The sequence below is a fragment of the Fundulus heteroclitus genome, chromosome 23 (assembly GCF_011125445.2).
Source record: "Fundulus heteroclitus isolate FHET01 chromosome 23, MU-UCD_Fhet_4.1, whole genome shotgun sequence".
Taxonomy (NCBI): domain Eukaryota; kingdom Metazoa; phylum Chordata; class Actinopteri; order Cyprinodontiformes; family Fundulidae; genus Fundulus; species Fundulus heteroclitus.
In genome coordinates this window covers 23,885,391-23,908,678 of record NC_046383.1, presented here as the reverse complement: position 1 = coordinate 23,908,678, position 23,288 = coordinate 23,885,391, and the positions used below count along the sequence as shown (strand labels likewise).

Here is a 23,288-nt window from a genome sequence, read left to right as displayed (position 1 = left end):
TAACTGACAATGAATTCAATTAATTAAATTAATGATTGCACAAAATATTGTTTACATGTTTGAATGATTGTAGGTAATGTATATCTATTCTACTAAAGCTACCACATATTCATATTCGTACGTAATTAGCTACTCATTTATTGGGTTTTAGCTTCTTCCGAAGCTCTTTGCTAGTTGTAGTTTTCACAGTGACCTGGTAAAAACTACAACTCCCAAGCGGTACGTGGGAGGGCCCTAACGTGCGGCGCACGAGCCCAGCAGCAGCAGCTGGCGCAGCCGAAGAGGCTACTTTGTCAGAGCCGAGCCACCGGAGAGGGAACGGCGGAGCGGATCGTGGCTGGAAAAAGTGTGAGCTGTGGCGGGGAAGCTGGTCAAAACGAAGGGCCTTCGTGGGGATTCTCTCGGTGGCGGCTGTTTGATGAGCTCTCCGGCGGATTTGAAGTTTTTCTCGTCGGCGTCAGAGAGAGGTCCGTTTAAAAGTTGAGCCGCAGAGGAGTTCTCTCATTCAGGATGTCGGACTGAGACAAAGAGGGTCTGGGGGGGCATTCCCGACGGAGCGGTGAGTGGCACATGTAGCGAGCAGCGCCGGGAAAAGTTAGCCGTGTTATTGTTTTGCGACAAAACTGCGCGCCAGTTTGAGGTGAAGCGTCATTTTTTTTTTATTAGTTTGAATGTGCTGTTTTTGTTTTAAACGAGGGGGGAAATATAGGAGCTCTGTGAGCATCTCGGGTCTCCAGTCGCGGTGATGTCTCAACAGCGAATTAAATGTTGAAGTTACGGCTCGGTTCCGGATTAATGGAGCCAAGCCGAAAGGCAGAATAATCCGAGAGGCTTTGTGAAAAATGTGACCTGCAGCGTGGCCGAGCGGGCATTTAAACGAGCCTGTTAAAATTCCCGAGCAGAGAGGATGGCCTGGGTTAGCAAAACAGATCACTGCTGGATAATTAGCACCGACCTTGTCCAGGCTGATTGATTTGTCCAAAAAAAAAAAAAAAAAACATGTCCACAAAAGCCTGAGCACATTAATCAGTCATTGTTCTGTAATTAAGACATTAACAGAGAAACTTCCAGCCTTTCTGTCCAGGATGTCGCCTGTAAAGCTCCATTCAGGCTTTGATTGTCACATTTTAGCCTTGTTTCCTGCACTTTGAAGCCTCTAAACTTGTGGGAAACATCCCTCTCAGCAGGTAAACCTTGACTGTGGACGCCTCCTCTGAATGGGAAGGATGGAGAGGGAGCTGCAGTGGTGGAAAGGACAGCTAGCTTCAGACATCCATCAGTCGTTGCGCATTAAGGTGAGTCAGCCTCCAAAGGATGGACATGCGGGTCAGAGCCACAACACAGAGTTGTATCAGGAGGAGCATTAAAAGAGCTTTCAGACGAAGAAGGTTAAGCTTTGTTTTATCTGAGGTTTTTGTTGTTTACGTCCCTCGTTTTGCGTTAAAATGGAAAAGTCGTGACCCGAAACAGACTAGTCATCACAAAAAACGGACTTAATTTTTACAATATTGAAGATATTGCCGTTCTTCTCTTTTCTGGGGCTGGAATAGAAATGAGTTTCTTTAATTGCCGTGTAAAATTCGTTTATTAAGCCAAAGGAAAGATAAATTTATGTTCGCCATTAGAACCGACGGAGAAGCAATGGAGAAGGTTGCGGACTGAGACAAAAAGATGGTCCGCTTGAAGATAAGATAGTCTTTATTGATCTCACAATGGAGAAATTCACTCGTCACATTGGCTCATACAAGAAGGTGCAGAGTAGGGAAGGTGCATTCAGTTATATACAGTGAATCTTCATATATACAATGGATCAAAAAGAATACCAAAAAAAATACAAAAAAAGGAAATAGGAATGGGCATATGATGTCTCATTTACATTCTTAGTGGTCTATATATATATATATATATATATATATATATATATATATATATATATATATATATATATATATAAAAACATATCTTTATACTTAAATATATACATGCGCCTACATACGTACGTACCTACGCGTATATATGTGCATATACATTGTATACATTTGTACATACATACATGTGTGCTGACTTATGTTCAGGTGTTGAATCCTCTTGTTGACGTAAACCTGATGGTGAAAGTCTGAAACAAAGCTAAAGGGTTTGTAAATTGTTTAAAATTAAGGACGGTTGATGTCAAATATGTGTGGAAAAGAGTCAAAATCTCACCTTTTCTCACGTGGGAAATGCACATGCTCACCTGTCAAGACTGTTGGTTTTGTTTATTTTATTTTTTTGGTATATAAGTACCTGAAAAGGTTAGCTCACCGACTATTTGGACCAAAAAGTTTCAAATCATGGTCCTGCTATTTAATTTACAGGAAGTAAACAAAACAGACAACAAAGTGAGTAGTGGGTGTGTTTGTTATCTAAAGGATTTTCGAAACTACAGCCTGCTGTTGCAAATAAGCGGCTTTTTGACAGGACGGCAGCATCGGACCTAAAAAGCTGCTGCAGGCGCCCTGATGTGGCCGTATCTGTAATTACTGAAAGGAAGTTTTATGTTACAACGTCTGGGTCAGCCTTGTTTTGACGGAAATATTTTCATGCAAATATGTTGTTTTTTGTTTTGTATTTCTGTCGTCTGCTACAAAGAAAACACTTTTCCTGAAAAAGAAGAAAAAAAAAACTCAAACTACTGCGCACGTTAGAAACACTTTAAAAAGAGTCATGGGATAAATTCACCAGAGAGAGGGGGGGGGGTGCCTTTTAAAGTGACACCAGGATCCTGTGTACAAATGAGAACAGTGTTTGGTTTTCAGTGTTTTAACAACTGCATGTTTAAGGAAGTTGTACAATGAAACGTGAAAAGGTTGTGACCAAAAACAGCTTAATACAAATCTTTTTAGACGTTTCAGTGATTATAGGGATTAGAGTAAATGGAAGGTAATTGACTTTGTCATTAGCGCATAAATGTATCTTTTCCCTATTGAAACAGCAGCAGAGACCCTTTATCTTGCATTCTTTTTCAAATTAAACATTAGAGTTGAATCTTGACATAAAGGTGTAAACCATTTCTGATTTCTGATGGAATCTGGACCTTGTGTGGGTCAAAAAAAATCACACGTTCACATCAAATCAGTTTATTGTTAGCATACAAGGTTGAAAACATTAACAAACCGTTTGATGATTCAAAAACAATCTTCAGATCTTATGGTAAATAAATAAATTGCTCGACGTCTCTGCAGTGCTGCGAACAGGAATGCAGAGATAATGACTAGTAAAAGTATATTTTTGCATTACTTTCAGTCATTTTTGAAATGCAGCCAACAATAGCAATAAATAAAAGCAGTTTTTCAGATATTGGCCACAACCAGTAGCCTAATCACTCGGAGTTGGAGCAACGCTGATCCTGGCTTAATGTCTGCTTGGACCAAACCAAACTTCTCAAATTGTCACAGGCAAAAACTGTGTTAGCAGTTGTGCGTCATTGTAAGCTTTATATCTGCAGCTGCATATGAACAAATATTGCACGTGTTTTCTGAGAGTCTCTTAAGGATAAAAGCTGGGTGTCGATATCTTTCTGCAGTGCTTGAGCAAACATGGAGTACTAAAAAACATTCACGGCTCTGTTGACTTTCTAATCTTGGCTTAAAATTCAGCTGCGTCACTAGATTAAGGTTTAGTAATTAGGCGTTGTGTTAATTGTCCTGGAGGCACAGTCCTGCCTTTCTGTGTGCGTCACTTTTGATTGAGACCTTTGTGACTCGACCGGCGTTCTGGACCCCTGTGGCGGTGAAGACACAGTGGGGATGTGAGTATCAGTCGTCTTCATTTTGCCATAAACTGTCTCCGCTGCATTTCTAACCAGATTTTTTTGAGTCATTTCGAGGCTTTGTTTGATTCAGTTTTCTCATGCTGGACATCGTTTGACTCAGAAAGACAGAGAAACTGACAGAGCACCCACACTTTTTCCATTTACTATGATGAGAGAGAGAGTTACTGTCAGCTCTGTGTGGGGTTTGTCATGCTCTATAGTTTCATTTTCTACTGCATGAGGTGAAGCAGTAGTCTCAGGTACATTACCTTAAGGTACAAAGCCTTTATCCCTTTATTACGAAACGGCGCGGCGTCTTTCTGCCGTTTAAATCCGCATGTGTTCGGCTGAGTCAGCCGGCAGTCAGGATGTTCTGCACTGGGATTTTCCAGGTACGAGATGCGTGCAGTTTATGACGCGTTGACATGCTGGAAGAGAGGGAGAAAAAGAGTTTTCTGAAGGGTTTATCGGTTCATCTCCTTCGCCTCGCCTCTTTGTTTTCTTCTTGTAGTTTTTCAGTTTGAGCGGATGAGCCGATCCGGTGAACGGGCATGTCATCTAACCTGTTGAACGCTCCTATGCAGTAACACGGCACATGGAGATGGGGATACAGATGGGGACGATGTTGGAGAGTTGTCTGTGTAGCCAGTTTTAGCCTTAAATAGTGTATGTTAAAGGTTACGTTCAATTAGTGCTGAATGACAGGAGGTTAGAGAGGATGTAACACGGATGTTTGAAGCAACTGGAGTTATAAAATAACCAAGAGGGTTTGGTAAATGTTTTACTAAGAGGCTGATGTCTGCTGGATCACACTTTTAGAGAACTTACTGCAAAACATGCTCACTTGTTATTTCTGACCTGATACTTAATTCAGTGGCAATAAAATAGCTATAGTTCCTAATTTAAATATTGCCACATATCAAAGTTTCTTATGTAGGATTACATTGTTTTTTTATATATATATCTCTAATGAATATCGTGGTTTGTGCTTTTAAAAACAACCCCCCCCCTTCCCTCCCTGATGAGTGAGTGGAGATTGTTGGATATTTTCTGGGAGATTACACGTTCCAGAAAATATCCGAAGTGCAGCGGAGAAGAATGGTGGAGTCATTATCCGAGCCTCACACAGCGTTCAGACCTGCTGCACGGCGCCTGCACCCCCCACCCCCCCCACCGGCTCATCCAGCCTTAATGACGTTTGCTGCAGTGATAATGCCCTGATGTGGGAGATAGCAGGGCTGTGTAGCATGTGGCAAATTATCAGACATGCAAATCAGCAGGCAGCTGTGGAATCCTTAATTACGCCGCCGTTCCCCCCACAAAGGCACTTCTCCGCTCCACGCAGACCCCACCACCCACCGCCGCCACCTCCCCAGCCCTCCAGACTGCAGCAGCCTCCTCCCTTCCACCACTACACCCCCCCTCCCTTCCTGCTGCCCTTGCACCTCTAGACAGACAGATGGACCAGAGGCGGTGGGAGGGGAGGAGAATTTTGGGAGGATCTGTAGATACGGGGAGTTTCAGGCTCTGGGGGTGGGTGCTGCTGCTATACATTGGTGTGGGTAGTGGGAGGGGGGGGCAGTGTTTATTTTTGGATTCCATTGAAGTGTCAGACGGAGCAGCAAACGTGTTTTTCTTTTTTAGTTTTTTAGTTTTTTTTTTTTTTTTAAGTTGTGCTGAAAATAAGTATTTGGCAGTTTGTGTTACTCTGTTTGCAGTTTTGCCCTCGCAGCGAATTCTATTGACTGTAAACATGTTTCCCTGAGAGCTTATCTTAAAACGTTGGATAGGCTCCAGCAAGCAGATATTCTCCACGTAGAATAATCTACCAGCTGTTTCCAGAGCTTTTATGTGTGCAACCGGTGTATATTGGAGTAGTTAGAGCATGGGGAAAAAAAGGCCATCTTGCAGGATTTCTGCTTTTTTACAGCCAATGTGCTGAGAAATTGCATAACAACCCTGATACAACCAGGCTTATTTTGTCATTCAAGGGGCATTGATCAGAGGATACCTGTTGGCATCCTGTAATCCAGCCCATTACATCCTGTGTTTGCTGCTATTTACAGAAAGCTCGACATTTTTAAAGAAATAATTCAACATGTGCTTTTTTTTAAGTCAGAAAACCGCTGCTGCTCCAAAGCTAAAACCAGAGCCTTTTTATTTTTGCATCTTAGCTGAAGCTGATTCAGAAAGATACCCTGGGCTGCTTCCATGCTAATGCCCCAGAGTGTCTTCTTTCCACTTTGAAACACATGCAGCTAATTTAACATGAATAGGAGATGTGTTAGGGGTGAAACCTAATCCTATCTGCTGCTGAACTCTGCTGGAGGAACACCCCTCCCCTCCACAAGCTACACACACACCAACCCCTCAGCACCATTGTTCATACCCCCCCCCCCCTCCCCTCCTGCAATGATCCAAATTAGTTTCAGTTTACCGCAGCGGCGCTGAATTCAGTAAAACTGAATTAAGGCTGAATCATACTGAAGAATCGTCTCTTAGGTGGAAACTCTCTCCCTGCGTGAATGTTTTTCTGCTCTCCTGGGAGCTGTTAGACGTAGTCATCTGGAGACACGGAGAGCTCGCTATTATCATGCGTACCATGCGCTCCCCCACCGCCGCATTTCTTCATCGCCGCTTCCTGTCCACCATGCTCCCATCGACCCCTGTCCTCTTCCTCTCTCATCTTTCTTGTCCCCCTCCCTGCAGGAGCTGAAGCTGCCCGTCTACCGGGCCCACTCCCCGCAGATCGGCATGCGGCGCTACTTCGCGGACCTGTTGGCCATCCTAAGCAACCGGTACCAGCTGTGTCCCACGGCCCGCCACCTGGCCGTCTACCTGCTCGACCTGTTCATGGACCACTACGACGTTGCAGTGAAACAGCTCTACATCATCGCCCTCTCCTGTTTGCTGCTAGCTAGTAAGTCCAGGAATGAGAACGCGCCTTCCGTGTTTCAAGAAACGTTTGTTTTATTTTAAGTCGGTTTCTTTTCTTGCTGGGATGTTAAATCCCTTCTAGCCGTCGGTGGCTTTTGAGTGGTTGGTATTGTCTTGAAAAGAATGCTGTGTCTGTATCTGTAAATAAACCAGCGGTTCAGGTGGACGTCTTGGCTTCAGAGCTGCAGTGGTTTCTGCACCGTGGCTGAAGGTAGAGCACTTCCTGACAGAGGGCTAATTTAAGCAGCCCCCTAGAGAGCGTATTCTGTCGCCCCAGCTTCACTCTTTAGGCTGATCTGCTGTTTGAAACGTGGGTTAAAATAGAACAGCGTCCAGTGTGGTTAGAGCAAGTTTCTGTGACAAGTTTTAAACTGATAAAACAAAAGTGTGTTAGTTTATTTCTGTTTTTGGTGACCTGGTTGTAGAGATGCACCAATCAGATTTTTTTTAAGCCCATTTGAATTTTTCCCCCTATTATAAAAACTAAATATTTTAACTTTACTTTTTGGATTGAATGAGTTTAAAAAAACTTTTTTTTGTCGATGAATAAAGCAATTAGCTCTCGGAAACAGCCCAAAGACATACTTGTATTTTACTACATCTCTGAGAGTTCACACATGCTAAATGTCCAGGTTATGAGACAGACGTTTCCACACAAAGATAATTATAGTTCACTATCTGTAAATAATAATGGGCCAATTTAATATTAAAGAAGAAAAAACTCTGAGTTCTTCTTGTTAGGTTGTTCTATTAACCAGTGATTAAAAGTTTTGAGTATATCCTAATTCAAGTGTTCCACGCTCATCTAAATGATCAAACGGATCAAACATTTATTTCACATAAACAAGACTAAAAACTGACATTCCCTCTGGTAAACCAACTTATTAAATTACACAGAGGCTGAATTACATGGAACATACCCGGGAGGATGTACGGGGTAAATTAGCATAACAAGCCAGCAAGCAGGAAGGTTTCAATGTAATGGGCTGAAAGTTGTCAAAATTACGCTGAAATTAGACCGTGAACGTAACGGTGCTACGTGCTAAGCTAGCAGTACGGCACAAATGTTTCAGAGCAACATAAAGCCTACGTGCATCAGAGATGCACCAATCAGATTTTTTTAAGCCCATTTGAATTTTTCCCTATATATGAAAACTAAGTATTTTAACTCTACTTTTTGGATTGAATGAGTTTAAAAAAACGTTTTTGTCGATGAATAAAGCAATTAGATCTCGGAAACAGCACAGAGTCATACTTGTATTTTACTACCTCTCTGAGAGTTCACACATGCTAAATGTCCAGGTTATGAGACAGACGTTTCCACACAAAGATAATTATAGTTCACTATCTGTAAATAATAATGGGCCAATTTAATATTAAAGAAGAAAAAACTCTGTTACCTTCTTGTTAGGTTGTTCTATTAACCAGTGATTAAAAGTTTTGAGTATATCCTAATCCAATGTGTTCCATGCTCGTCTAAATGATCAAAGGGAGCCCCTCTTATCTGTGGCCGTCCCCCTTGTGGCAGCTTATAGAAAGAGAGTAATTACCGTATTTTTTGGACTATAACTCAGTCAAAAAATGTGTCATAAAGAGGAAAAAGACGTATGAGTCGCACCAGACTATAATTCCCTTTTATTTAGGCATTTGTTTCACATAATCAAGACTAAAAACTGACATTTCATCTGGTAAACCAACTTATTAAATTACACAGAGGCTGAATTATTTGGAACATACTTGGGAGGATGAATAGGATAAATTAGTATAACAAGCCAGCAAGCAGGAAGGTTTCAGCGTAATGTGCTGAAAGTTGTCAAAACTACGCTGAAATTAGACCGTGAGTGTAACGGTGCTACGTGCTAAGCTAACAGTACGACACAAATGTTTCAGAGCAACATAAAGCCTACGTGCATCAGAGAAGTTGTAAACTGCCTGGATAAAATACCCATTAGCTAGCGTTAGCTGTTGTTAGCTTCATGGACAGCCCAGTAACAGAGTTCAGTCTGGGCTCTACGCGCTGCACCACGCAACGTTGTTGTCTGCAAGTTATTGCTTCAATTCATTTTTAAGTGGTACAGGAGCAGGATAGTTTTAGCCTAGAGTGCCCTCTTGTGGCTATAGACGGTAATGTTTACTCCTTCGTTCATGCTGGTCGATATGAATTACTATTAAAATTGATATACAAGTCACACCTGAATATAAGTTGCAGGATCAGCAAAACTATGGAAAAAAGTGTGATTTATAGTCTGAAAATTACGGTATATGCTGAATGGCTTTATATTGTTGGATGTTATTTTTTATTTTTTTTTTCTGACTAAATCTCTTTTCCATCCAACATAATTTCTGAACCAGCTCGCGACTTCTGCTGTGAAACCTTGCCGTTTCTTTTTGCTTTGTGTTGAAGCAGGTGTGTTAATCATTCTTCCCCCGCTGCTGCAGGTTGCCTGGTGGTTATTACTGTCTCAATGTCTGTCTGGTGATTAGCAGACTGTGAGCTTTTTTTTTTTTTTTTTTTTTTCATGCGTTAATGCAGCCCTTGGCATCACGGATAATTAGACTAATGATGCTGTCAGAATGGGAGTCTGGAAAAGGAGCACGTTCACTTGGGAGGGCTCGCTGTGTGTGTGTGTGTGTGTGTGTGAGTGGAAACAGACCGTCTTCAATCAGAAACAAGTCTCCGTGGCGAGACTTATGAGGTTTTTATTTAAAAACAATCTCCCGAGAGCCGCAGAATAGATTTTAGGGTTTGCTCACTTAGTTGAGAAACGTGCCGACCGTCCAGACCGGAGTGGAGTTTTGTTTTATGAATTTTTAATAGATTAGCCAGATTTTGCATCCAATCTTCTGATCGTGGCTTTCATTTGCTGCGGCTCTCTGTTCTCCTGCGCTCCTCCAGCACTGGGGGGTTGGGGGGGGGGGTCTCTGTCATGATTGATGAAGGCTTGAAAGGCTGTTTGATTCACAGTTGACTTCGGTTTTCATCTGTCTTGAGGTGCTTTGGAATCTGGCCTAGTTATTGAACAACCTGCCCGGGTCTCGCCGCTTCCTTTTGATGCGCGCTATTGTCTTTCTTTTAACTTTCCTGCCTTCCGCGCTTGGTTAATTAATCTGTGGCCTTTTTTTGTGCCTCTCAGCAGTCACTGCCTAATCCTGTTACTCTATTGTATGTGTATGTGTGTGTGTGTGTGTTTGCTGCTCTTCCTTTTACAGGACAGAGATTATGCTCCATTTTTAAAACCCTTTTTAGGACTGAGCGTTATTGACTGTCGGCCACTTATTAAGAGATGCTGCTTTAGCTTTGAGAGCACAATTAATCAGGAACGGCGGTGCTGGGCTCAACCTGTCATCCCAGAACCACAAAGTTTCCTTTGTGTTACATTCCTTGAAGTCCTGCGGGGACCACATCAGTCTTCCTGGCAGCTTTGAGTCCACAGAGAACCAGCTTTGCATACAGCAGCTGTTTCTACGCATAGATGACACCAGCGCCGTGTTTCTCTTTATTTTATCGTATTTGCTTGTTTTTTAGCCCATTTTTGTTCTCCTCTTGTTTATGCCAGATGAAAGCTCCCGTCTGGATGTACTGCCGAAGCTTATTTTTAATACGTTTCGTTGAATAAACCCCATTGAGTCGCTTGGGTTGGGGAAAACAACAACAGGAGGAACAATAAAGAACATCCAGCTGAAGCGGTTGAGCACATGAGGCTCAGTCATGTTGACCACAGAGGGCACATCCACGGGCCTCTGAGCCCGGGGGTGGGGAAGGGGAAGAGCTGTGTGCTGAGGGGGGCACCTGCCATATGCTCTCCGAGTCAGGCCTCAAACAAAAGCCAGTCAATGCAAGCAGGCCGGCCAGCTAGACCCTTCCCACAGAGGGGAGGGGGGGGTGGGGGGGGGGAGGGGAGCACACTCCGAGGCATGGAGGGTGCCGTGTACGAGCGCGCAGAGCGGGGTTCACCGTGAGCCCAGCCACTATAAAGGGACGTGGTCGCCATGACAACTGTGTGATAAAACCTATAGATTATTTTTCAAAAGAGGACGTTTGAGTTTCCCCAACACAAAGAGCCCAGCGGCCATTTCCGCCGGTGTCGTTTTACCTCCTCGCTCCTCTTCACCTCGTCAGGGTCGGGCACCGAGAGTCGGTCCCGGGACACGGCCCCACACTTCACCACCCGGGGGGGGGCAGGGAAGTGAACGCAGCGGCACTTCAAAGGCAGGTTGGCTGCTGATGTTGAACAGGGTCTATAGAGGCAGAGGGGGGGGGGGGCGGGAGAGGAACATGTTAGGACTGAACCACCTAACTGGGTTCCCCCTGCACTGCAGAATAACAGGGATATCACTTCTCTCTTCCAGGGTTCCTGCAGATCCTTAAAAAGTCTTAAAAGGCATTGAATTCTGTATTATAAAACTAAGGCCTTAAATTGGCATTAAAATGTCTTAAATTAGTCGTTCTTAGGTCTTAAAATTGTTACCAGGTCATAAATAGGATTTTGTTTTTGTAATCCTTACCAAACGGTAAAATAATTGACACAATTATATATTTTTTTCATTTACAGAACGGCTCAATCTTAGTAGGGAACAAAACAAAGTTTGTGAATTCAGTTCAGTAGTTGATAAAAATATATCTGTAATTTGTGTGTTTTTTTTTTTTTTTTTTAAGCTTTCTTCCTATATGGAATGTTTTTCAAAATGTTAAACATGTCTACTGGCCCAGAAAGTAATGGTTTATGTTATAATAAACATGTGGGTAAAGTTGGTCTTAACTTTTCATTTCAAGTGGCATTAAAAAGGTCTTAAAAAGTCTTGAATTTCACTTGCCTTATACTGTAGGAACACCCGCTCTCAAAGCCAGAGTGTTCACATGCAGGGCTCTTGAACGTATAATCATATATACAGACTGGTTTGAAGGTAAACGCTACGAAGGATAACGTCTTGGTTTAAATCTGTCCGGCATTCCTGACGCATAAAGCGGAAGAGTAAACACCCTCGGCACGTAAAGATTCAGGGCGCTCCCGTCTCGTTGACTCCCACCCAAAACTCTGACCCACATGAGCGTAGACCAGGGGGTTCTGCAATTCTCTATGGTCACCCAAGCATTCAGCGCTGGGGGCCAGAGGTCAGCTTGGGCCTACAATGTGAGAGCCTCCAGGACCAGGGGTGGCAACCCGGAGCTTATGTGACGGAGGTGTGACCCACGTCTCTCTCACAGTGAAATGAAAAATGGTTAAGGAGAAGAAGGAGAGGTCTCTTCACGGCTGCCGAGTCAAAGAGAAAAAATAAAGAAACAATCGGAGCTGATACTGAAGAGCTCTTCAGAAAGGTTTTACTTCACCTTCTGTATTTACTACAAGATAGATAAGAAATCCTCATTTCTATAGTTTACTATTTCGGTTTTCTATATATTTAGTAATTGTTGGGGGGCAAATTAACATAATGCCGTGTCTAAAGTGTCCCCACTGCAAAAACATGACTAAAAATAAGTAAAGTTTTCTTGAAATTAGTGTATTCATCCTTGATTTGAGCAGCAAATTTAAATAATCTGCCAATGGAATAAGATTTTTGTGCTTAAAATAGGAACAACTCATCTCCATCATCTTATTTCTAGTGCAGTTTATCTAATTATCTTATTTTAGGTGTAAAAATACTGGTTTCATTGGCATATCTTCTTATTTACCTGCTCAAATTAAGGACAAATACACTAATTTCAAGAAAATTTTACTTATTTTTAATTGAGTTTTTGCAGTGCATTTAGTATTTTTTGTAAACCATAAAAAACCCAAAGGCAACTTACCTGCTACTTCTCCATCAGCCTTCCTTCATTTTTACTAGTTCAAATATGTCAAATATACCATCATTTTAGTCCTAGAACGGCATGTTTGTTGGACCATTTGGACACTTCACGCAGGAGCAGTTTGCTTTGCTTTAAACCAGGGGTGTCCAAACTTTTCGGTACGTGGGCCGAAATTGTCAAGTCAAAGGAACTCAAGGGCCAAAAAAATAATAAAAACATTTTTAAACCAAAAAAAATATGTTAATTTGCTTGTGCTACAAAATATGATAATTTTAAATACATAAATTAGTCCGTTGTAGGAAATGAATGTGTAAATCACTGTATATCCAAAGTTTTTTTAAAAAAGAGTTTTGCTTATTTGTCATATTAAAAGATGGTCGTCCAGTTTGCAAATTATTTAGAATAATTTAATTTGACTCTTTAACAATAATGAACTCTTTTTGGTCTAGCAATATCAGAACAATATTTGGGTCGGTTGTTCTTTGAAAACACTTGCTGTAATTAGCCAATTTTAATAATTTAGTTCAAAGCAGATTTTTATGCACCAAAGTCTGAATTTGAGTCATTAAATGTCATTGGATAGATGTTACTATGAAATTAAAGAGAATGACAAAAGGGTGTTTATTAAAAGATGAAAACTTTAACATTTTCAATTATAGGATTTTAACTTTTCTAGAATAATTTTGCCCTAATTAAAAACTAAAATCTTCCATCTGCATCAGCCTGTGCTGGTGGACCAAATCTTTTTTGAAATGCAGTTAGAGGGCCACCCAAAATCAGCACAGGGGCCACAAATGGCCCCCGGGGCGCACTTTGGACATGCCTGGTTTAAACGGACCAGAGTTTGTGTCTTTGGATATACCCACCGTGTGCTGGAACTATCCAGCAAACCACAGAGAGGACGTGAAGCAGCTGCAGACATCCCAGGTACAGACGGGAGTAACACGCTGATCAGAACACGCAGGTAAAAACAGGAAACCTCGGGTCTGCGTAAATCTGCATTAAAGAAGAAGTTGTCTTCTTCTTTGTGCCGTTTTCCTTTTACCTCAGCCCTCCACTTGGTTCGGGCAATACAACCAGGAGCTGCTCCAGCAGTGTAAGATTATCCAGGCGCGTCGGTCCACTTTCCAAACGTACGTAGTGAACGTAACCAAAACCACATGAAGGTGTGAAATGGGTTATTTCTTGTCCTGATGACCAGAACCCACCAGACTGTCCTGGTATCAAAGCAGCTTTGTTTCTGCCTTTAAGGAATATCCGCTGTTAGAGAACAACGTCTCTCAGGATCAGTTCCAACCCATTTCCCCCCCAAACAGCCCACCTGGGACCAGCCTCAGCATCCTGGTCTTGCCTCTTCCTGACCTTTAACCTCGGCTCTGTCTGTTGACTCACCATCGCATGTAGGTGCTGGGAGAAACGATGGGTTGCTTGAGTTTGCTGCAGATGGAGAAAGTGGTTCTGCAGATAGGGAGTTTATTATTTTTATTTATTTTTTTTGAGCTGCTCATCCGTCTCTTCCTGCTCGCTGAGAGGAGATGGGATCAGTTTGCTGCCTGGATTCCAGGTAAGCTGAAGTCACTGGAGAGGAATGCAGCATCTCTTTCAGCCAGCGCTCACACTGACCAGAGAGACCTGATGGGGGCTCTGATGGTCTCCGCTTGGTGCCAAACGGGTGACCGAGTATTAAATAGACACCACAAAGTCCAGTTTGATAAATCTTAAGGTTATTGACAAATTGACTCAGCTAAATATAATCTGTCTCTGTTGTATTTAGCATCAATGTATATATAAAGCTTGTCTTGACTCTGGAGCTTGGTAATCTATTTTGATATATAAAATATTTTAAAATCAAAATAGCAAAAGGTATAGCTAATAGGGAGGATGGTTTTTATTTTTTTTTTGCTTTCACTCTGTGAGGGTCAGTCCTGCCTGCTGGCTGTCCGCCTCCATCCCACAATCCCTAACAGGACGAGGACGGCATGATGATTGAATTAAAGGATAGCATCTTAAATTGAGCTTTATTAATTTGATGCTCGTCTTGCTTTGAAGTAAAAAAAAAAAAAAAAGAAAAGAAAGAAAACTTGGGAAAAGTTTATCCCAATTTCATAAGAGGCATTTTTCCTGTTTCCGTCTTGGCAGTGATTGATTTTTGTAACAGTTAATAGTCCATTAATCGTCAATCAAAAACATGTAATTAAAACAATACAAATGTCTCTCACATTTTCTGATAGACATGCTGGTGGGTTCTAAAGCTGCAGGTGAAAACTATGCATTTAACCATGAAATGGTATATTAAAAACAAACTGATGGCACTATCTTATTTAAAGTAGTTTGTTTTAGGCTGTGTTTTTTTTAATCGATAATAATAAATCTGGTGATAAGGAGGGAAGGTTACAGTATCAGGACTTCCAAACATCGCCACCACTCTCCTACGAGGAAAAGTGAGCGAAGGTCCGATTGCCTTCGATTTAAGCCCGCTCGCTGTTGCCATGACCCGGATAACTGAGAATTTGCCTCCAGACTCCTAAAATATGCATTAGATGCTCCCAAGTTTGAAGCGACTAAAAAAAACAACAACAAAAAAACGACAAGGTCTCCAGTGCTCTCTGTCTGAGTGACTCAGTCCGCTATCAGCGTCAGAGCAACTCAACATACTAAATCCTTGGTGTAGGTTGTTGTTTTTTAGATAGATTGAGCCTTTTAACTGATATCAGTAGAAAAAACAAAAAACCTTTGACAAAGTGGAGCCATAATTCAAACTTTATAGGATTTAGATGACTTGTTGCATATTTTCTTGTTAAAGTTAAAAGCAGTTTGTTCTGTTTTTTTTCTTCTGATGCTGCAAAATGAGCAGCTTTGGTGTGGATCCAGTCACAAACCAAAGTGAGCACTGTTTTACCCAGCTGTCATTCTGTTGCAGCTGGCTGGAGTTATTTGCTGTGTCTTTTTGCTGTTGTTAAATATATATTTTGCAGCAGTAATCCTGGTGTTAGTTCGTCCACAGCTGTGGAGTCATAGCTGTGGAGCACGACGATCAAGGAGAGACTGGTTGCAACACGGCTCTCGGCTTCAAAGAGGCCCGGTGTTCTGGACAGATTGGGGGGAGCTGATGGCTTTTTACGGCTGTGTTTTTTTGCGGACACGGCCGTCTAGCAGCGGGCCGAGCACTGATCTGGAGGATATGAGGGTGAGAGAATGTGGCAAGTGTGCACTGAGTCGTGGAGCGGGTCGGGCTGGCTGTAAACGGCTCAGTTTCTCATTGTGCTTCCTGTTCCTGCTGGAGCAGCGCCATTACTGCCTCCCTGCTAATTACACATTACTCCCACCTCCCCGCACGCCGGGCTGCAGATCCCCGCCTTCCCCGCGCCCTCCCTCCTGCCCTGTTTAATGATAGCTCGCAACTTTGGGCGATAAAACTTGCGCCGTGTAGGAAGACGCTCCCCTGGACTCGAGGATAAAGGGATTAATGAGGTCTAGGGCATGTCAGACGACCGTGCCTCTGTGTTTCCCCTCTAACTCTCGCTCAGTATTGTCAATAAACACCCCTATTTTCAGTCTTTGGTTGCCATGGTTTTAGATCAGAAGATTAACTCCACCAAGGTTTTTTTTTTTTTTGTTGTTGTCCCCAGCTTGAAGCGCAATATTTTAATCCTTGCAGGGGCCTTATAAAACCTACTGCCTCTAACAGATCCGTGGAGTGGTGCTTAAGTGTGTTTTTTTTATGTTGCATAAATAGTGAGGGCATAGGTTTCCTTCTTTAAATAGTTGTGTACTTTTAGGAATTTTATATATTTGTGCACCTTTTAGGCCTTTTTGTCCTATATTGTAGGAATCAGCAGCAAACAGAACAATAACAGACAATATTTGTCAGAATTTGGGACCGTCTTTTTAAAGGAGCCCTCTGTAATACTCACTATTGGAGATAAAGGCGTTATAAACGTGATTTCTTGTGTCTTCACTAAATGTTAATTAACAATCAGGAACTCTTTACATAGTGTGGATTGATTCCACGTTAATTTAAGGGAACGTTTTAGCGGTCAAAATGACAAATGGGACAAATGTAAGGCTTTCTGAGGGCTGCTTGGTTTCGTTTGAAGGCCTCGCTGGAAGCCGTGTGCAGTTCTATGCCGGTCTGTATCAGAGTAACCTGACACCCCCCTCACCCTCATTCCTAATTTTTTTTTTTTTTTTTTGGAGAGGAGGCCTCTTGGAGCCTCGGATTAAAGGCAGGAACAAGCCTCTTCATTGGTCATAAGGACCCCCGAGGCCTCGGGGCTGTTGCTATGGAAAAAAGTACGTCTTTAAATTGGGAGGGAGCCTCCCAATTTAAAGACGTACTTTAAATTGGGAGGGGGCTGACTAGAGTGGCGTTGCTGGTATGGCTGTGAGAATCTGGGTGAAATATATTTCTTTGTCATTTACAGTGTTTTCTTCTTAGAATTTATAGGCTGATCTTTTTTACTGATTTGTTTATAATCTAAAAAAACATCACTCTGCTTTACTGATCCATTTATAATTTGTATTCTGTCCCAGTAATTAGGGCTGCATCAAATATTGCAGCTCATATCCTTCTCTCATTACCAGGATGTGGATGATTAAATATCATAAGATTGTTGGGAATGTAATATTTACATTAAAACACATGATATTGTCATCACAGTATATATAATTTTCCAATATTGTGCTGATGAATTGGTAATAATAAATTACTAAACACTCTGCAAATTGAATATAAAGTGAAATTCTGATTGTCTTTCGGGTACTGCAATTACTATAGTTTAATTTTCTGTTTGCTCGTTGTATGTTTAATCATTTCATTGTTTCAATGATGTTATTAAATTTTCTTCCTAATAATGCAAAACAAAACAATTGAAAACTGTCTTCCTAAAGCTGTAGTATTTCTGTGGATGGATGGATGGATTTTTTTTAAGTATAAACAGTTATTCTTAATGCCTAAAACACATTTGAATGTTATAACAAGATAATTCTGAAGAAACTAATATGTGTCTGATTTTTTTTTTTTTTTTAGGGCTTTCAATGAAATAATTTTCCTGTGGCTAAATGGGATGCTCTTTAATTTCTTCTTCCTCCAGGTAAATTTGAGGAGAAGGAGGACCGGGTCCCTAAACTGGAGCAGCTGAACTCCCTCGGCTTTATGTGCAGCCTGAACCTTGTTCTGAACAAGAGGGACCTGATCAAAATGGAGCTGCTGCTGCTGGAGACCTTCAGCTGGAATCTGTGCATGCCCACGCCCGCCCACTTTATCGACTACTACCTCCACGCCGCCGTGCAGGAGGGCGACCTCTACAACGGCTGGCCGCTGTCCTCTCTGTCCAAGACCAAGGCTTTCATGGACAAATACACTCACTACTTCCTAGAGGTTTCGCTGCAAGGTGACTTTAAGAGGAGCTGGGCCTCGTTTACTACAGGCAAAATTCCTAGTTATTGAAGACTGATTTAAAATGTGACTTCTTTTTCTTGTAGATCACGCCTTCCTGAATTTTAGACCCTCTCAGGTCGCTGCCGCTTGCGTTGCAGCATCCCGCGTTTGCCTTCAGATTGCCCCAAGCTGGACGACTGGTCTCCATCTGCTAACAGGGTACTCCTGGGACCACCTCACCCCATGTATTGAGCTAATGCTGCTGTAAGAGACACACACACACACACACACACACACACACACACACACACACACACACACACACACACACACACACACACTCACACACGCATAAAAAAGCTAAAACTGGAACAGGGCTCACAGAGAATCTGCTCAAGGTGTGACGGCATATTGAGAAGAGGGCGGTTTATTTCCATGAGGTTTTATGTTTGTTTTTTTTTGTCCCTGTTGTTGACTTACAAACTGACTTTCTGTGACCAGAAGATAAGATAAGATAAAATAGTCTTTATTGATCTCACGTTGGAGAAATTCACTTGTCACATCGGCTCAATTGTCCGTCAATAGTCAGGAGTAGGAAAAGGTGCATCAGTTATCTACAGTGTATCTTCCTATATACAGTGGATCAAAAAGAAAATGAGAAAAAATAAAAATACAAAAGAAATCGGAGTAGGCAGATGATGTGTACTTCCCGGTTTTATATATATATATATATATATATATATATATATATATATATATATACTGACATATATTCACTTGGTGATAGCAGTCTGATAGCAGTCTGGTAATAAGAGCATTATTACCAGATCTGTTGTAATTTTTAGTAAGTTTAACAAAACAACAAGTTGCACAGGTAGAGTTTAGCTGGTTGAGTTGATTGGTGTAAGTATGTGAATACGGTGCAGAAACACTTGCAGCCTTTCAACCTCCTCACATCACCTCACTGATGTTTTACATAGACCTGCAGTCAGACGGGATGGAGAAGGTTTGTGAACAGCAGCTTTCACAGTTATGGTTAGGTCAGGACTTTGACTAGGCCATTCCGGCATATTAAGATGCTTTAATTTGCCTGATTAGTTGACCCTGGTGTGTTGAAGCAGAGTAACAAATTAAATTCGTAGGACACCGGCCCTCCAGGACCAGAATGGAGGAGAACTGATATAGACCATCCATTGTAGCTCCGGTCATACGTACAGGATCATTAGGTGGACTCTGCCCTCTGTTTTTAGCTCCATTCATCTACCACTCTTTGCTAAATGGAGAAAAGCATCCACACTGTTTCTCTCTGGGATGCTGTGTTCAGGGTTAAGTGCGGAGCTCGTTTCCTCCATGAACAGAGGTTTGCTAGTAGGCCAAGCAGTTTGTTTTGGTCTTGTCTTACCAGCGCACCTTCTCCCCCTTCCTAGCTATCCTAATATGATTTTTTTTAATATGATTGTATCACAGTAAAGGGGCCTTCCACTTCAGTCATGCACCATTGCGTGTTTGTCTATATATAATAGTCTGTATAATGACAAAATGTGAATAAAGTTGACGGAGGAACTTCTACTTTGTGCTTTTAATGGTTCTGTTTAAACAGATGTTGTGGAAAACGTCCTTTTTATTGAAGCCTTCACAGACTTTCTGAACAGGAACGGCGTCGCTGACCTATTTTTTCCTGTTTGTTGTGCTAACAGGGCTCATGACAACGACGTGAAGGAGGCCAATAAAACCAAAACCACTCCTCCTCACCGGCCCTCCTCTCTGCAATCCCAGCCCCAGACGTCTCACCTCTCCCCAGTCTCTGCCATCCAGAGACCGGCCTCCTCCTCTTCCTCCTCCTCCTCCTCCTCCTCCTCCACACCACAGTTGCTCTTCCAGCCAGACAGCTTCACACACCTCTCCCAGCATTCCCCCTCTCTGTCCCAGCTGCAAGCACTAGCTGACTCTCAGGCTTTTGGCCCAGTGGTGAACATGTCTCAGGATTTCCTCCAGAGCAGCAGGGTGGGCCTGCTAACAGCGGCCCCCTCCATCACCGTCGGAGGAGCGTTCCCCTCCTACCCGAGCCTAACCTCGGGTCTGCAGCCCGCGGCCCGCGCGCTGCCTCTTCAGAGCCCCATCTCTGTGCAGATGGCCCTCGCCGGAGAGCCGCGCCACTGTCTGAGCGTGGCCTACGGCGGGGGCTACCTGGGGGCCCACCACACGTTCACAGCCGGCTGCTTCGACAGGTGACGCCAGGAGACGGAGAGGGAGCACAAACCGCTACGGGAGCCCACCGCAGTGCTCCCGCCCCACATCCCCACCCCGAAATACCCGTTCACAGACCTCCTCGCCCTCTCCGTCAGCACGCCGACGCCTGCGGCCGCCCCGCCGTCCCCGCCGCTCTCGCACAGACGCCTCAAACGTAAGCAGAGGGCCAGAGGCGCGGCGGACCCGGTGGAGGTCATCACGCTGACGTGACGAACGCTCCTCTGCCTCGGGTTGAACCTGGAGGTGCTGCGGGGGGGAAATGCTTCTGCCACGTTCTGAACTGGATCTCTGAATGTGCGTTTATTATGAGACTGTCATCACTGTGAATGAGATGAAAGCAGCAGCAGCAGCAGCAGCGTGATCAAACACCCACCTCATTCAGTGCCTGTGTGTGTGATAGCTGAGCCAATTTTAGAAGTGCACAGAACGCGACGTGTCTGTGGTAAATGCGTCTCGCTGCTCAACACTTTCTTCACTTCTAATCCCAAAAATATAACATTTCATAGGAAATCTGGCTGATTATATTTTTATGCAAGCCAACGTTAGACTAAAGATAGGATGAAATAAATGGAGGCCTATTGCTTTACTGGAAGAGCATAAAAAGGTTGTTAATGCCTTTTGAAGTTGTTTTTTTTCCCCCCCCTCCTCCTAAATCAGCCAACATTTGATGTAAAGAGCTGAACGGCTTCTCTGAGATTCCCTAACAACTCAGGACCATCAGAGGACACCAAGAACTCATTGTTTAGTGCACAGCCGGCGGCGCTGATTGGCCCAGACCGGCCCGCAGCGTTCGCTTTTCTTAACCCCCCCCTCTCCGTCTCCCAAAGTTGAGCCCTCACACACACGCAGGTGGAACCGCGGCTGTCCCGCCAGCTTTCTCACGCCGACAGTCTGAACTCAACTGTGGAGTGAATGGACCGGACCCGCCTGGTGAAGATGGCGCGGGGCTTTGTTGTGTTTGTACATATGAAATGCTGCTGCCTTCTTGTTCTGTCTGGGTTGAAGACTCCCAATGTTTACATGAACCACTATCAGGGACTTTATCAAGATTACTTGAATATGATGCCATTGAAACATGTTATAGCTTTTATTTATAACTTTTTTTTTTTGTTCTCTTTTTTATTTTTCTCTCGTTTTGTTTGATGTAGCGTAGCTTTTTATACCAACGTAGAAATCCACCATTGCGTGAGAGTGTAGTTTTCTTTTTTGTATGTTCAGGCTCAGGTTTTAAGGCTAAAGCTGCATTTTTTTCCTTTGCATTCTGTGCTTTGAAGTAGATGCTGATTTAGCATCTTTGCCCTCCTTATCACTGGATCATACTCCGTATCTGACTGACTGGATGCATTCGCCGCATAAAGGAACCGTGGCTGGTTTCACTTTTGAACATCTGCAGCCGGTCGTCTGTAATTGCTTCCCAGATTTGTAAAGCTGCGACCCTCCATCTCCCACTTCCTGTTGAAGTGTAAACACGTTCCCTGATTCCCAGAGCTGATCACCAGGGCTTGACCGCCGGTCACCATGCTGCAACTTCACATGTTTAGGGACTCTGTTTGCTCCAAATTAGGATTTCCCAATTATCTTCTGACAACCCGAAGGGAAAGTAAAATTCTCTGAATATATCCTCAGTAGAAATGAGCTGTAATAGAAAGATGAGATACTGCTAAAGTTTTAGGAAAGTGAATAGATCCTCAGAGTGGTGGAAAGCTCACAGCTGGACAGACACGTCACTGTTTTAGCCGATTTTAGAAAGTCAAGCAAATGTTGATAACGTACAACGCCGTCTTTGCAAATATCAACAGTCTACAATTTCTAAAAGCACCGTTGTTGAGCTTGTTGTTGTATTCTCAGCCCAAAGGTTTACATTGTGGGTTTACCTGGAGGCTGACGAGGCTATAACCTCAACAACAAACTTCTCATTGGTCTCTTCTTTGCTACTAAATTGGTTTATTCCATAGGTGTGAAGATTTTTTGTTGTTGTTTTGAGTTAGAGAAATCAGCTAAAATGGGTCCGTCTCACTCTGATGACATATTCCTTCTAGAACTGCAAAATAAGATCATCTTCTACAGGAAAATGATAAAAAAAAAAACCCACAGAGTCTCACTAAAATCTGATCCGTCCCTTGAAGTTGAACTGTCAGCCTGTTTTTTTTTTTTTAGAAATCATTATTCGACAACTAAACAGCTAATTTAGACAGATCACAGCGTGAAGCTGCCACCGCTATGTTTCCCCGCAGGGATGGCGTGTTCGTGCGTGGGCGCTGTGGTCAAATATAACGGGATGAAGGGAATTAATTTGGTCGGCTAGCAGATTAACACACTAAGTGAAGCAGTCAGACCTGTTTGTTTCCATAAAGGCTTATTTAGGGGAAAATGCTGCGGATGAACCTTACAGCATTTTGTTTTTAGACCAAAAAAAAAAATCCAAGTTTGTTTGTTTGTTCGTCAGGTAAGGGAACGGCTGCTGATAACCTAATAGATAAACACTTCAAATCTCGTTAACATAATGAATTTTCTGTGTAGGGTTTTTTTTCCGTTATGGGCGGAAAAGTAAATATTTCAGTTAATGGCACCAAATCTAGATGATAATTAAACTGTCGGGCTATTTTTGGAGTACTGCTGATTCCCTGCATTGGAGGCACTAAAGGTGAAATAAACTAATGTTCAAACTGTCTGTAGGTTTAATGTTTTGGCTTTAAGGATGCAGTTGCCCCCCCCCCCCCACCCCCCGCTCAATCAGCCCGGTGTGTTTGCTCCATTCACTGAAAACAGCTTTCAATGTTTATGTCTGAGGGGAATGATTCTCTGCCCTTTATTTTTTCTTACTCTGTGTACCATTTTGTTGTATTTTTTTTTACATTCCATGTATTTGAATAATGTTTTAATTTGTTTCTGCTGTTGGTGTGGACTAGATTTGTTTCTGTTCTGTTAGTTTTCTGCTTGCAACTTCTTGTTGAGGTGTCAAAAGGTGCAATAAGTTGTCTTTGGGTTTCTGCTGATCACAGCCATCACTGACTCATGTATACCACTGGTTCAACGTTAACTTATTCTAGTATTTGTTTTTTTTTATTTACTTACTAATAAAATGTAACTTGAGTTGATCTCCACTAGAGGGCATTAGGCTCTGAACACCTGAATATGTTGCA

The 23,288-nt window shown here is 42.7% G+C and overlaps 1 protein-coding gene across 2 annotated transcripts; it reads left to right on the top strand.

Annotated features, from left to right (window-relative positions):
• The first annotated feature begins 263 nt into the window (after positions 1–263).
• On the top strand, positions 264–22,816 carry ccnjl (cyclin J-like). 2 transcript variants are annotated; one of them, XM_036127224.1, is made up of 6 exons: positions 264–559; positions 1,188–1,295; positions 6,500–6,710; positions 17,609–17,908; positions 18,000–18,159; positions 19,593–22,816. In XM_036127224.1, exons 2-6 carry the CDS (start codon positions 1,218–1,220, stop codon positions 20,125–20,127), a joined length of 1,284 nt encoding a protein of 427 aa, XP_035983117.1. In that variant the 5' UTR covers positions 264–559; positions 1,188–1,217; the 3' UTR covers positions 20,128–22,816. The 2 variants fall into 2 exon arrangements, with proteins under 2 accessions (XP_035983117.1, XP_012710199.2); XM_012854745.3 differs by having other exon boundaries at positions 265–559; positions 1,185–1,295.
• The last annotated feature ends 472 nt before the right edge of the window (positions 22,817–23,288 follow it).